This window comes from Osmia lignaria, chromosome 4 (assembly GCF_051020975.1).
Source record: "Osmia lignaria lignaria isolate PbOS001 chromosome 4, iyOsmLign1, whole genome shotgun sequence".
Lineage (NCBI taxonomy): Eukaryota > Metazoa > Arthropoda > Insecta > Hymenoptera > Megachilidae > Osmia > Osmia lignaria.
This window is the reverse complement of record NC_135035.1, coordinates 8,591,959-8,608,381: the sequence shown is the minus strand read 5'-3', so window position 1 is coordinate 8,608,381 and position 16,423 is coordinate 8,591,959. Positions and strand designations below refer to the sequence as shown.

Genomic DNA, 16,423 nt, shown 5'->3' with positions numbered 1-16,423 from the left:
CATCTAAATCACACACTCCAGAAGTAAGCTACCTGCCTGCCTATCCCTATATTTAAAAAAGCAAAACTCATTCATTCCAACACACACAATCCACGGTACTCACACATAACACCTGGGTGCAAGCCTACCCTAGAGAGAACGTCCCGGGACGCCTCCGTCACCCAAGCTTGTAACACACACATTTATACTTTATGTATGTACCATTTCCTGTAATCGACTGACAACGTAGCGTATATTGCGTTATTATTAATATAATATTAATGTATTGTGTCATATAAAACTCTTATTGGAATGTAAAATTATTTATGCTATAATACTGACTTTGAGTCATTCTGTTCTTTATAAAACTAACAATAAGTATAGTAATAATTAGTATTTCATTGATTGAAAAAAAGAATATGGTATTCAAATGGTAAATTTTCTTCATATGTTGTAAAATATTATTATGATTTTTATACATGAAATATTCTCAAACAAGTATCCATTCAATGTAATATGATTGTATGATATTATACATACAATATGTAATATGGGAAATATTGATTCGATATGTAACATATTTATTCTGTATGTATTTATATAAACTATTTAAGTTAAATAATAGAATCGACGTACATTCCACTAATTTAAATACACACACACACATGTGAAACGTACATCGTGCACAATACGCTAATTCGTTTGTCAATCGCTGTAATATTCCTTAATTCTAAAACCGTATCCACCGCCCTTACCCACACAACGCACACCTGGGTTCGTTGATGAGCTCAGGCTAATAAGTAATGAATACGGGCAAAGAAATAATACACCTACCGTGTGAAGCTGAAAATCCTAAGCTAAAATGATAGATTAATACATAGTAAAGCTAACGGGCTAATAAACATTTTAAATTTGAAAATAAATTATTATGTAAAACATTTTTATGTTGGAACTATGTTTTCTTTGAACTGATGAGATTGAAATTGATTAGAAGAATAAAACATTAAAAAATGATTCTATTTGTAATACAAGACTCCGATTATTAAAAATTAAAATAAAAAATTGCAATTTAATTAAATAATTATTAAAATAATATTATTGTAATAATTAAATTGTATTTAATCATAGCTAAAGAAAAAAATGAATAAAAAAAATCACTCTACTTTAAGCAAAAACCTGTATCTGTTGGAAATGCAATTTAATAATTAATATACATGTAATACATCCTCGGTTGATTGCCTGTCGAAGTAAATTGTCTAAGTTACATCAAATGTACATTTGAAAATGTTACTTCGACGTTAGCATCTAACCGTCGCGAAATGTCTTCTTGCTCATAAAACATATTGAAATCAACAATATAATAATATACTGCATTGAAATATTATAGTATAATCGATGTATTGTAGCAAATGTACGTAATATTTACTGCATATAAAATATACAAATTTTGTATACATTATCAAAACTTAAGTATCTTTTAATTAAAAAAATATTTTAAAAGTTGTATTTTATTTGTGAAATCGGAGGGTCATCCGACTTCTATTCTACAAACTATTTTTTAAAAAGAGACAAGAAGACCCTAGCCTGAACTAAGAAATACAACAAGATAAAAATGAAAAAAGATATGAAAAATATGTAACATATTTCCATGAGTATACATCCACTCATGGGTCACTATGCTCACTTAAAATAAGAATAAAATTTGTAACTTTTGGGGCTCACCGAACCGGTGAGCAGCTATTGGAAGAAAGGTGGAAGAAAACACCCGGCGGATGGTCTCCTTAGCAAATGGTCTCCTCAGCAGATTGATGTTATAGAGTAGTATAGTAGGTAGAGTGTTGGCATACTGGCATTGGTTGATAATTCTGTAATTAAAAAACAATAATATTACATTTGTGTCATTTTAAATTTGGCATAATAATTTATTGTAACTACTTAATAATAAAACTTACATGTATTTTGACGAAGATTCATTTAATAATTTCATATCATGCTTGTGATGTTTTATTCATTATTCGACTGCAATGCTGTAATAAAAAAGACAACGATTTTTCACATATATACTTCAGTGGTACATCATATATATTCAATCAATCAATATTTCAAAAAATCTCCATATCCTCAAAACATAAATTTTTGAATCAATATTTTTTAATTCTTTAACATTAATCAAATTTGCATGCATATTACTAAACGTGTCTATCACCGTATAAAAGTTAATTCTGAATTGTGATAATGTAATAATCAACAAATACGAAAGCTTGAACAATGGCTGGAAGAAGTGAGACATTTGAATTTCGCGCTACAAAGTATTGAAGATTATCGACGCCATATTGAAATAAAGTCAAAATTACTTTTCTCAACTTAAAACACCAAAATATAGAAAATAAAGCAGAAAATAACCTAAGATATCAACGGTGCTTAAGAAATTATTGATATAAAAGCAGAATAAATGAAGGAAATGTTATTTTAATTCGTATTTATATCGGCGTAATAGTAAAAATCGGGAAAATCAAATATCACCATAAATAACAATAAATAATGGGAAAAATGTACTAAATACATGAAATAATGCAATGATATTCGAGAAATAATTGATATAAAGGGAAAATAATCCAGATTCTACTGTTCAAATTCCATTATGAATTCACGGCAAGAGCAAAAAATTTCATCTCACGTATTTTTGAAGGAAATGTCGAATTAATGTCAAAAAACAAAACGCTAGTGTTCTCTTCGGCTATTCTTTCTCTTTTTTGTATTTTCAATACCCGAAAGACAATTTATTCTAATGTTTGAAGATAATTTAACCTTACCTGTTGCAGACGCGTGGAAAGCAAACGAAGCTTCGAAGAGGAATGACGTAATGCGCCACAAATCGACGCACTCGCTCACGCAGCAACGTGTCTGATTGGTCGAAATGAGAAGACGCAGAATGGACTGTCCAATCACAGCCATCTGTTTCGGAGTGCTTCGAAACTGTAATGCTAATCGTAAGGGAAAGGGAAGGGAATCGTTAAAAATTATCAACGCCATATTGAAATAAAGTCAAGATTACTTTTCTCAATTTTAAACACCAAAATATAGAAAACAAAGTAGAAAAACCGTAAGATATTGACGGGATTTAAGAAATTACTGATATAAAAGCAGAATAAATGAAGAAAATGCTATTTTAATTCGTATTTATACCGGCGTAATAGTAAAAAACGAGAAAATCAATTATCACGATATATAAAAATAAATAATGGGAAAAATATACTAAAAACATGAAAAAATGCAATAATATTCGAGAAATTATTAATATAAAGAGAAAATAATTCCGATTCTGCTGTTCTAATTTCATTATGAATTCACGGCAAGAGCAAAAAATTTAATCTCACGTATTTTTGAAGGAAACGTCGAATTAATGTGAAAAAACAAAAAGCTAGTCTTCTCTTCGGCTATTCTTTCTCTTTTATTTATTTTCAATACCCGAAAGACAATTTATTTTAATGTTTGTAGATAATTTAACCTTACCTGTTGCAGACGCGTGGCAAGCGAACGAAGCTTCGAGGAGGAATGACGTAATGCGCCACAAATCGACTCACTCGCTCACGCAGCGACGTGTCTGATTGGTCGAAATAAGAGGATGCCAACATGGGACGACCAATCACAGCCATTGATAGAAGTTTCGAAACTTTAATACTAATTGTAAGGGAAAGGGAAGGGAATCGTTAAAAACTATCAACGCCATGTTGAAATAAAGTCAAGATTACTTTTCTCAATTTTAAACACCAAAATATAGAAAACAAAGTAGAAAAAACGTAAGATATTGACGGGATTTATGAAATTATTGATATAAGAGCAGAATAAATGAAGAAAATGCTATTTTAATTCGTATTTATATCGGCGTAATAGTAAAAAACGAGAAAATCAATTATCACGAGATATAACAATAAATAATGGAAAAAATATACTAATAACATGAAAAAATGCAATAATATTCAAGAAATTATTAATATAAAGAGAAAATAATTCCGATTCTGCTGTTCTAATTTCATTATGAATTCACGCCAAAAGCAAAAAATTTCATCTTACGTATTTTTGAAGAAAACGTCGGATTAATGTCAAAAAACAAAAAGCTAGACTTCTCTTCGGCTATTCTTTCTCTTTTTTGTATTTGCAACACCCGAAAGACAATTCATTTTAATATTTGAAGATAATTTAATCTCACCTGCTGTAGAAGCGTGCAAAACGGACGAAGCTTCGAAGACGAATGTTCGGTTATGCTACAAGTCTATACACGCACCCGCGCAGCGACGAATCTGATTGGTCGAAGTGAGAAGACGCAGAATGGATTGTCCAATCACAGCCATTGATTTCGGAATGCTTCAAAACTGTAATGCTAATCGTAAGGGAAACGGAAGGGAATCGTTAAAAATTATCAACGCCATATTGAAATAAAGTCAAGACTACTTTTCTCAATTTTAAACACCAAAATATAGAAAACAAAGTAGAAAAAACGTAAGATATTGACGGGATTTAAGAAATTATTGATATAAAAGCAGAATAAATGAAGTAAATGCTATTTTAATTCGTATTTATATCGGCGTAATAGTAAAAAACGAGAAAATCAATTATCAGGATATATAACAATAAATAATGGGAAAAATATACTAAAAACATGAAAAAATGCAATAATATTCGAGAAATTATTAATATAAAGAGAAAATAATTCCGATTCTGCTGTTCTAAGTTCATTATGAATTCACGCCAAAAGCAAAAAATTTCATCTCACGTATTTTTGAAGAAAACGTCGAATTAATGTCAAAAAACAAAGAGCTAGACTTCTCTTCGGCTATTCTTTCACTTTTTTGTATTTGCAACACCCGAAAGACAATTTATTTTAATATTTGAATATAATTTAATCTCACCTGCTGTAGAAGCGTGCAAAACGAACGAAGCTTCGAAGACGAATGTTCGGTTATGCTACAAGTCTGTACACGCACCCGCGCAGCGATGAATCTGATTGGTCGAAATAAGAAGACGCAGAATGGATTGTCCAATCACAGCCATTTGTTTCGGAGTGCTTCGAAACTGTAATGCTAATCGTAAAGGAAAGGAAAGGGAAGGGAAGGGAATCGTTAAAAATTATCAACGCCATATTGAAATAAAGTCAAGATTACTTTTCTCAATTTTAAACACCAAAATATAGAAAACAAAGTAGAAAAAACGTAAAATATTGACGGGATTTAAGAAATTATTGATATAAAAGCAGAATAAATGAAGTAAATGCTATTTTAATTCGTATTTATATCGGCGTAATAGTAAAAAACGAGAAAATCAATTATCACGATATATAACAATAAATAATGGGAAAAATATACTAAAAACATGAAAAAATGCAATAATATTCGAGAAATTATTAATATAAAGAGAAAATAATTCCGATTCTGCTGTTCTAAGTTTATTATGAATTCACGCCAAAAGCAAAAAATTTCATCTCACGTATTTTTGAAGAAAACGTCGAATTAATGTCAAAAAACAAAGAGCTAGACTTCTCTTCGGCTATTCTTTCTCTTTTTTGTATTTGCAACACCCGAAAGACAATTTATTTTAATATTTGAATATAATTTAATCTCACCTGCTGTAGAAGCGTGCAAAACGAACGAAGCTTCGAAGACGAATGTTCGGTTATGCTACAAGTCTGTACACGCACCCGCGCAGCGATGAATCTGATTGGTCGAAATAAGAAGACGCAGAATGGATTGTCCAATCACAGCCATTTGTTTCGGAGTGCTTCGAAACTGTAATGCTAATCGTAAAGGAAAGGAAAGGGAAGGGAAGGGAATCGTTAAAAATTATCAACGCCATGTTGAAATAAAGTCAAGATTACTTTTCTCAATTTTAAACACCAAAATATAGAAAACAAAGTAGAAAAAACGTAAAATATTGACGGGATTTAAGAAATTATTGATATAAAAGCAGAATAAATGAAGTAAATGCTATTTTAATTCGTATTTATATCGGCGTAATAGTAAAAAACGAGAAAATCAATTATCACGATATATAACAATAAATAATGGGAAAAATATACTAAAAACATGAAAAAATGCAATAATATTCGAGAAATTATTAATATAAAGAGAAAATAATTCCGATTCTGCTGTTCTAAGTTTATTATGAATTCACGCCAAAAGCAAAAAATTTCATCTCACGTATTTTTGAAGAAAACGTCGAATTAATGTCAAAAAACAAAGAGCTAGACTTCTCTTCGGCTATTCTTTCTCTTTTTTGTATTTGCAACACCCGAAAGACAATTTATTTTAATATTTGAATATAATTTAATCTCACCTGCTGTAGAAGCGTGCAAAACGAACGAAGCTTCGAAGACGAATGTTCGGTTATGCTACAAGTCTGTGCACGCACCCGCGCAGCGATGAATCTGATTGGTCGAAATAAGAAGACGCAGAATGGATTGTCCAATCACAGCCATTTGTTTCGGAGTGCTTCGAAACTGTAATGCTAATCGTAAAGGAAAGGAAAGGGAAGGGAAGGGAATCGTTAAAAATTATCAACGCCATATTGAAATAAAGTCAAGATTACTTTTCTCAATTTTAAACACCAAAATATAGAAAACAAAGTAGAAAAAACGTAAAATATTGACGGGATTTAAGAAATTATTGATATAAAAGCAGAATAAATGAAGTAAATGCTATTTTAATTCGTATTTATATCGGCGTAATAGTAAAAAACGAGAAAATCAATTATCACGATATATAACAATAAATAATGGGAAAAATATACTAAAAACATGAAAAAATGCAATAATATTCGAGAAATTATTAATATAAAGAGAAAATAATTCCGATTCTGCTGTTCTAAGTTTATTATGAATTCACGCCAAAAGCAAAAAATTTCATCTCACGTATTTTTGAAGAAAACGTCGAATTAATGTCAAAAAACAAAGAGCTAGACTTCTCTTCGGCTATTCTTTCTCTTTTTTGTATTTGCAACACCCGAAAGACAATTTATTTTAATATTTGAATATAATTTAATCTCACCTGCTGTAGAAGCGTGCAAAACGAACGAAGCTTCGAAGACGAATGTTCGGTTATGCTACAAGTCTGTACACGCACCCGCGCAGCGATGAATCTGATTGGTCGAAATAAGAAGACGCAGAATGGATTGTCCAATCACAGCCATTTGTTTCGGAGTGCTTCGAAACTGTAATGCTAATCGTAAAGGAAAGGAAAGGGAAGGGAAGGGAATCGTTAAAAATTATCAACGCCATGTTGAAATAAAGTCAAGATTACTTTTCTCAATTTTAAACACCAAAATATAGAAAACAAAGTAGAAAAAACGTAAAATATTGACGGGATTTAAGAAATTATTGATATAAAAGCAGAATAAATGAAGTAAATGCTATTTTAATTCGTATTTATATCGGCGTAATAGTAAAAAACGAGAAAATCAATTATCACGATATATAACAATAAATAATGGGAAAAATATACTAAAAACATGAAAAAATGCAATAATATTCGAGAAATTATTAATATAAAGAGAAAATAATTCCGATTCTGCTGTTCTAAGTTTATTATGAATTCACGCCAAAAGCAAAAAATTTCATCTCACGTATTTTTGAAGAAAACGTCGAATTAATGTCAAAAAACAAAGAGCTAGACTTCTCTTCGGCTATTCTTTCTCTTTTTTGTATTTGCAACACCCGAAAGACAATTTATTTTAATATTTGAATATAATTTAATCTCACCTGCTGTAGAAGCGTGCAAAACGAACGAAGCTTCGAAGACGAATGTTCGGTTATGCTACAAGTCTGTGCACGCACCCGCGCAGCGATGAATCTGATTGGTCGAAATAAGAAGACGCAGAATGGATTGTCCAATCACAGCCATTTGTTTCGGAGTGCTTCGAAACTGTAATGCTAATCGTAAAGGAAAGGAAAGGGAAGGGAAGGGAATCGTTAAAAATTATCAACGCCATATTGAAATAAAGTCAAGATTACTTTTCTCAATTTTAAACACCAAAATATAGAAAACAAAGTAGAAAAAACGTAAAATATTGACGGGATTTAAGAAATTATTGATATAAAAGCAGAATAAATGAAGTAAATGCTATTTTAATTCGTATTTATATCGGCGTAATAGTAAAAAACGAGAAAATCAATTATCACGATATATAACAATAAATAATGGGAAAAATATACTAAAAACATGAAAAAATGCAATAATATTCGAGAAATTATTAATATAAAGAGAAAATAATTCCGATTCTGCTGTTCTAAGTTTATTATGAATTCACGCCAAAAGCAAAAAATTTCATCTCACGTATTTTTGAAGAAAACGTCGAATTAATGTCAAAAAACAAAGAGCTAGACTTCTCTTCGGCTATTCTTTCTCTTTTTTGTATTTGCAACACCCGAAAGACAATTTATTTTAATATTTGAATATAATTTAATCTCACCTGCTGTAGAAGCGTGCAAAACGAACGAAGCTTCGAAGACGAATGTTCGGTTATGCTACAAGTCTGTACACGCACCCGCGCAGCGATGAATCTGATTGGTCGAAATAAGAAGACGCAGAATGGATTGTCCAATCACAGCCATTTGTTTCGGAGTGCTTCGAAACTGTAATGCTAATCGTAAAGGAAAGGAAAGGGAAGGGAAGGGAATCGTTAAAAATTATCAACGCCATATTGAAATAAAGTCAAGATTACTTTTCTCAATTTTAAACACCAAAATATAGAAAACAAAGTAGAAAAAACGTAAGATATTGACGGGATTTAAGAAATTATTGATATAAAAGCAGAATAAATGAAGAAAATGCTATTTTAATTCGTATTTATATCGCCGTAATAGTAAAAAACGGGAAAATCAATTATCACGATATATAACAATAAATAATGGGAAATATATACTAAAAACATGAAAAAATGCAATAATATTCGAGAAATTATTAATATAAAGAGAAAATAATTCCGATTCTGCTGTTCTAAGTTCATTATGAATTCACGCCAAAAGCAAAAAATTTCATCTCACGTATTTTTGAAGAAAACGTCGTATTAATGTCAAAAAACAAAGAGCTAGACTTCTCTTCGGCTATTCTTTCACTTTTTTGTATTTGCAACACCCGAAAGACAATTTATTTTAATATTTGAATATAATTTAATCTCACCTGCTGTAGAAGCGTGCAAAACGAACGAAGCTTCGAAGACGAATGTTCGGTTATGCTACAAGTCTGTACACGCACCCGCGCAGCGATGAATCTGATTGGTCGAAATAAGAAGACGCAGAATGGATTGTCCAATCACAGCCATTGGTAGAAGTTTCGAAATACTTCGAAACTTTAATGCTAATTGTAAGGGAAAGGTTCGTTAGAAATTATCGACGCGATATTGAACAAAAGTCAAGATTCCTTTTTTCAGCTTAAAACAACAGCGCAATGGAAACGTTCATATAATAAATACCAGCGAAAAAATTAAATAATGTACTTTTTTAGCAACACCTGTCTTGTATTATCCTTTATATTATTGCAATTATATAATAAATAAAGGGAAATATTACTTTAATAACACTTTCCTATGGCGTGATTTTGCTAAGAAATATTTATGAACATATTATTTGAGATATAAATTCTGACACTTATGTGCAATGTATGCATAAGCGAAACGTTAGAAATGGCAGAAAAGCAGAAGATATTGCACTAAATTGTTCAGGAAGATGCTATGGCAAACAATGGAATAAATTGGCTTGATAATACTAGATAGATACAATCATGTTTCAAGAAAAAGCTGGTATTTAACTAATATTAATGGAAATCTCATTCATCAATAAAAATCAAATGGAAAATCAATAAAGTGACGGACAATGCAGAAGATGAAGTTGACACGGTGAATAGAAATTTGAAGTAATATAAAGTATAATCAATATCTAAACATATTAGCAACCTCAGTAACAGCACCTGAAGTACCAATAAAAACTTTTAATAACAATATAATTGCAAAAATGAAAAATGACGCAAACAGATCTGTTGATTATGGATAATAATGCATTAAAAAAGGAGATAAGGCACAGATCTAGAGAAATAAACCATGGTTTGATTAAAAATGATGCAAATCTTGTAGGAAGATGTTGAACAAATCAAAATTAACAACATTCTGCATACACAAATAGCAAATGGAAAAAGTTTCTCCTTACAATTAATCAACAAAATTTGTCTTATCATGTTTGTATCTGGCATCAAATTTATATTTAATACTATTATAAGAATACTATTGTATTAAATATAACATAAATTTAGAGGAAGATACAAAAGCTTGATATACTCTTGTAGTATCTGCTTAATGTGCAATAGAGAACTGTATGTTATTTTATAAAATGCTCTCAATCGATATGATCAAATGAGTGATTATTCTGATTTTGTTTGGCTGTGTAACACAGGATTACTGAAATTTTATTTATTTTGTCTAAAATGTTGCTTTTTTTTTAAATTTATTAATCTCCCCTGTCTCCTCTATTACTGTGATTTATATAAAATATCTGTGCCTTATCACAAATATTAGAAGGCTACAGCTAATTGTAAATAAACTGACATAAGTATGAACATTGTACTTACCCTTACATTTAAGTAACGATTATGTTAAATAGAATACATAAATATAATAGTCATAAAATATAAATGCAGAGAAATAATAACGAAGTGTAAAAAAACTATCAGAATAAGTATCTTTATTCTTCAACCAAATTATTATTTAAAAAACTGTAATATTGAGATCATATTTTTTTTTATATCAATAAAATTGCATTCAACGAGGACAATAAAATATTTAAAAATAATTTTATTTTAAATGAGAGACTCTAATTTTGAACAGTGTAATAAAATAATTGATATTTATTCATAAATACTCATACTATTAATCATAATAATAAAAAATGCTGATATACATATGTAGTTGTTATGTAAAAACTACTTGCTTTTTAATTATGTTATGTATTTCAAACTCTAATCAAAATATATTTAATGATAAAAAGGAAGTAGAGTATTTTATTCTTTTACTCACCAAACTAATAAGCAAATATTGAAGTGTAGTTAGATGGAAACACTCTGCTGATGATCTCAGTTGATTGATATTGAGAGATGATATATTAACATTAGTTGACCATTCTGTAATTATTAAAGCAACAACACTGCATTTACATTGGCAAGGATTCATTTAATAGTGTTTTATTTCTTATCCAAATATAATTCAGTAAAATGGGGGAACATATTCTTACAAACATTTACTTCAATAATGCATCATGGGTAATCAACTAATATTCCAAGAAATTACTCATACTTGGAAAAATTTTGTAATAATTTTTTTAAAATTATTAATATTAATCAAATTTCCATGCCTATTATATTATTATATGTGTTATTCATTGTATAAAAGATAAATATGAATTGAGATCATCAATAATCAACAAATACGAAAGCTTAAACACTGGATAGGATAAAGGAGATACTTAGATTTTCCGTTAAAAAGTATAGAAGATTATCGACGACATATTGCGATAAAGACAAGATTACTTTTCTCAGCTTAAAACATCAAAATGTAGGGCAGAAAGTAGAAAAAACATAAGATATTAACGGGATTTAAGAAATTGTCGATATAAAAGCAGAATAAATGAAGGAAATATCTTTTTATTTCGTATCTATATCGGCAGAATAGTCAAAAACAGGAAAATCAAGTATCACGATTTATAACAATAAATTATGGGAAATATGAATTAAAAACATGAAAAAATGGAATAATCTTCAAAAAATTATTGATATAAATGGAAATTATTCAAATTCTGCTGTTCCAACCCAATTCGCAGCAAGAGCAAAAAATTTCAACGCACGTGTTTTTAAAAGAAACCTCGAATTAATATCAAAAATCAGGAATCTAGACTTCTCCTCAGCTATTTTTTCTATTTTTTGGACTTTCAACACCAGAAACACAGTTTAATTTAATATTTGAAGATAATTTAATCTCACCTGTTGTAGAAGCGTGCAAAACGCACGAAACTTCGAAGACGAATGTTCCGTTATGCTACAAGTCTATACACGCACCCCCACAGCGATGAATCTGATTGGTCGAAATGATAAGACGCAGAAGGCATTGTCCAATCACAGCCATTGGTAGAAGTTTCGAAATACTTCGAAACTTTAATGCTAATCGTAAGAGAAACGTTCGTTAAAAATTATCGACGCCATATTGAACAAAAGTCAAGATTACTTTTTTCAGCTTAAAACAACAGCGTAATGGAAACGTTCATATAATAAATACCAGCGAAAAAATTAAATAATGTACTTTTTTAGCAACACCCGTCTTATATTATATTTTATATTATTGTAATTATGTAATAAATAAAGGGAAATATTATTTTAATAACACTTTCCTATGGCATGATTTTGCTAAGAAATATTTATGAACATATTATTTGAGATATAAATTCTGACACTTATGTGCAATGTATGCATAGGCGAAATGTTAGTATATATGTATGTACAAAAATTATAATCAATCAAAAAAACATAGAATTCTCACCAACTAGTGAAAACACTGTAGGCAATATTGATCGAAGATAAAGTAGAAGTCAATTTGTCTATAATAGTGGTTGGGGATTTTAGCTCCCAAATCGATAACCATAATCAGGTATAGAAGAATCAGTAATAGAAAGAACAAATTTGACACACGACAGAAAAACAGAAGATATTCCACTAAATTGTACAGGATGATGCTATGGCAAACAATAGAATAAATTGGCTTAATAATACTGGATAGATACAATCATGTTTCAGAAAACAGCAGGTATTTAAATAATGTTAATAAAAATTTCGTTTTCCAATAAAAATCAAATGAAAAATCAATAAAGTGGACAACAATGCAGAAGATGAAGTTGACTTCATCAATCAAGCCAAATGATAGTGAATGGAAAACTCATTCAGATTAGTATAAAGTATAATCAATATCTTAACATGTTAGTAACCTCAGTGACAGCGACTGAAATACCAATAAAAACTTTCAATAATAACATAATTGCAACAATGAAAGTAGAAGCAAACAGATCTGTTGATTTTGCATAATAATGCATTAAAAAAGGAGATAAGGCACAGATCAAGAGAAATAAACCATGGTTTGATTAAAAATGATGCGATTCTTATAGGAAGAAATAGAACAAATCAAAATTAACGACATTCTGCATACACAAATAGCAAATGGATAAAGCTTCTCAGTACAATTAATCAACAAAATATAACATAGTCTTACCATGTTTCTATCTGACATCAAACTTATATTTAATATTTATATTAACTTATATTAATACTATTGCATTAAATATAACATAAATTTAAAGGAGTATAGGAAAGCTTGATATACCCTTGTATTATCTGCTTAATGTACAATAGAGAACTGTATGTTATTTTATAAAATGCTCTCAATCGATATGAACAAATGAGTGATTATTCTGATTTTGTTTGGCTGTGTAACACAGGATTACTGAAATTTTATTTATTTTGCTTAAAATGCTGCATTTTTTTAATTATTAAAGCAACAACACCGCATTTACATTGGTAAGGATTCATTTAATAGTGTTTTATTTCATACCCAAATATAATTCTGTAAAATGAGAGAACATATTTTTACAAATATGTGCTTCAATGATACATCATGTGTACTCAACTAATTAATATTTCAAAAAAATGCCATATTGAGCTTAAGTCAAGATTAATTTTTTCAGTTTAAAACATCAAAATGTCCAAAGTGGACAATATGTATGTCCAAACAGAGACCAGACAGCCATTCTTTGGATTGGATAGGGCAAAACTAGCACTCAGGTGATGATGTACAAGCCTCCGTTTAGAAAAATAGTGAGAACTACGATTTCATTCAGTTTTCACTCGCTCAAGACGTCAAAAAGGTAAAACAGACAACAAATGTAGTTCCTCATTTTTTCTGTTGGGTACAATACATTCGTTCTCCGCGCTCGACCGTGCGATCATTCGCAGCTCGTGTACGTGAAGCTGCCTCGACGCTTGCATCGCCTTAAATAGTATTAAAATATTATATTAAATTGTGTATTAGGTATCAAAAATAAAAAAAACAGAAGACAAAGTTGAAGAGAAGACCGGAGTCATGATTTCTGACATCATTTCCACATTGTCTTCAGAAATGCGTAAGCTGAAAATTTAGAATCTATTTTGCCAACATAGATATGAATTAAAATAACATATTTCTCATTTATTCTGCTTTATGATGATAATTTATTACATATTTATTAATATCTTATGTATTTTTCTATTTTCTTTCCTATATTTCGGTGCTTTAAATTTAAAAAAATAATCTTGACTTTATTTCAATATGGCGGTGATAATTTTCAACGAATCTGTTTCCGTTCTTTTAATGTTAAAGTTTCAAAGAAATTCGAAGTTTCTACCAATGCCTGTGATTGGTCATTCCATTATGGCGTCCTCCCATTTCGACCAATCAAATTAATCGTTGCAGGTTGCGGTGCGCGGAGTGCGGCGTAGTGCATCAGTCCTCTTCGAAGCTTCGTTCGTCTTTCACGTGTCTGCAACAGGTAAGATTAAATTATCTTCAAATATTAAATTAAATTGCCGATCGGGTGTTAAAAGTACAAAAAACAGAAAGAAACATCGAAGAGAAGTCTGAATTCATGATCTTTGACATTAATTCGGCTTTTTGTTCAAAAATACGTGATTTGAAAATTCTTGCTCTTGTCGCGAATTCACAATGAGGTTGGAACTACAGTATATCGTTCATTTCTTAAACATTATTGAATGTTTTTAGTACTGTTACCCACAGTTTACTGTTTTAAATTGTTAAAATTTACTACCACGTGTTGATTTTAACAAGAGAATTCAATAACGTTCTTCTTCGTAATATCATAAAATCTGTTCGTTTAGCTGTTTCGATATCGGCCGGCGTCAGCCTGTGCCGAACGATACCGAATAGTACCGAATGTTACCGATTGGTCTTCGAGGGGTAGGAAGGTCTCGTCATTTGTCTCGTGAACGTCGAGGTGATAAGACGCGTTGAGAACGTCCTTTCTTACGTGCCGGTAGTACATAATAGGTACTAAATATTCAAATATTTTGTATAAATTATAAAATTTGATCGTTCATTAATCATAATTTTATTTACATAAATTTGTATTTCTTATTTGTTACAGATATTTGGCATTGGTTTGACATTGGTTTGATATAATTTCATAAAGAATTGGTAACGTTTTCATTTATTGTAATCAATTGTTAATATTTTTTTTTTTTGTTGGGTCGTTATTAATTGTAAGCATTTTTAATAATTAATTGGTACCAAGGTCAAGGAAAGAAAGATCAAAGAAATTTCTTTTTATCGATTAATACAAAAAGGATCATTAATTTTTCATTTTATTAAATAATTTCGTGTAGTAATTTAATACATGTGTTTTAAATTAGAACAATATTGAAATAATTCGTTTTCTACTGCAAATTGTTGCTTCTCTTCTGTAATTATTAATTATTTTAAACAATCTATTTTTGTTAAGACGTAGTAATTGTATTATAATATCCAGCTTTTAGTGCAAGTTTAAATTAAAATAGAATCACGTTTTTAAATCACATGCTGTTTAAGCATGATTAATTATTGGACTTTGTTTATTGAAAAGAATGTAGACAATTTATAAATTCAGTCGTAATAGAATTTTCAACAAGTTTTAGCATGCTTACAATTTTAACAACAGAAATCCTCTACTTTAATAAAATGGTATATTATATTTATTTAACAATGATTTTCTATTCTTGTAATATTCATTGAAATAATTATCAACAAGTATTTAAAACATTTTATTATTGCGATATAATCTGGGATCAATATTCAATTTGAATAATATTCGTGTTCGTTGAGAATATTTCATGAACAGGAATATTTCCATTTACAAATAATAACAGTATTTCCTTAACCCAACGCTGAATAAGAAGAATGTTTGTTTTGTATATTTCCACTCATCCCCAACCTCACTAATCTTTTCTTCCAGGAATTGTTGTGGCCGCGCGCAAGGCGGTCGGTAGAGCCAGTGTTTGCACGTACATATGTTTAATGTTTTGATTTTCTCAAGGGTGAACTGGCCCTGAATAGTGTTGCGTTTGTACAATTAGGAATCACGCGATAGTAGAGTCAGTGTTTGCTGCGTATTATAAAATAATTTCTAGAACATCGCGGCTCTGATTTTTCTTTCTTCATCGCGAAAGTAGAGTCACTATAATTGTTCGCCGAAAATTATTCACGGTCGCGTTACTAGCATTTTATATCTTTATTTTTATTTTTAATTTTTTTTTTTTTTAAGTGATCGATATATCCGGTATTAGAGTCACGGCACCACTGAAGAGGAGTCTTGGGCGATACTCCACAAGGAAAGAGTGTA

At 30.0% G+C, this 16,423-nt stretch overlaps 1 protein-coding gene and 2 long non-coding RNA genes across 3 annotated transcripts in view; 2 read left to right on the top strand and 1 right to left on the bottom strand.

The window, feature by feature from the left end:
• LOC117603309 (protein abrupt) overlaps window positions 1-2,902 on the top strand; it is a 74,808-nt gene extending 71,906 nt beyond the window's left edge. Inside the window, exon 8 of the mRNA XM_076688077.1 lies at window positions 2,802-2,902. Within this exon, the coding sequence (XP_076544192.1) occupies window positions 2,802-2,887 (86 nt within the window). The 3' untranslated portion in view covers window positions 2,888-2,902. The remainder of the gene's footprint in view (window positions 1-2,801) is intronic.
• LOC117603331 (uncharacterized) lies at window positions 1,162-12,060 on the bottom strand. The gene is made up of 14 exons (XR_013062131.1): window positions 11,994-12,060; window positions 11,035-11,138; window positions 9,150-9,326; window positions 8,440-8,610; window positions 7,730-7,900; window positions 7,020-7,190; window positions 6,310-6,480; window positions 5,600-5,770; window positions 4,890-5,060; window positions 4,190-4,360; window positions 3,493-3,660; window positions 2,793-2,963; window positions 1,932-2,006; window positions 1,162-1,844 (listed from the first exon to the last, which is right to left on the bottom strand). It is a non-coding gene; the product is annotated as an uncharacterized LOC117603331 (long non-coding RNA).
• A 2,389-nt stretch (window positions 12,061-14,449) lies between these two features.
• On the top strand, window positions 14,450-15,291 carry LOC117603412 (uncharacterized). The gene is made up of 3 exons (XR_004581219.2): window positions 14,450-14,581; window positions 14,928-15,096; window positions 15,194-15,291. It is a non-coding gene; the product is annotated as an uncharacterized LOC117603412 (long non-coding RNA).
• The last annotated feature ends 1,132 nt before the right edge of the window (window positions 15,292-16,423 follow it).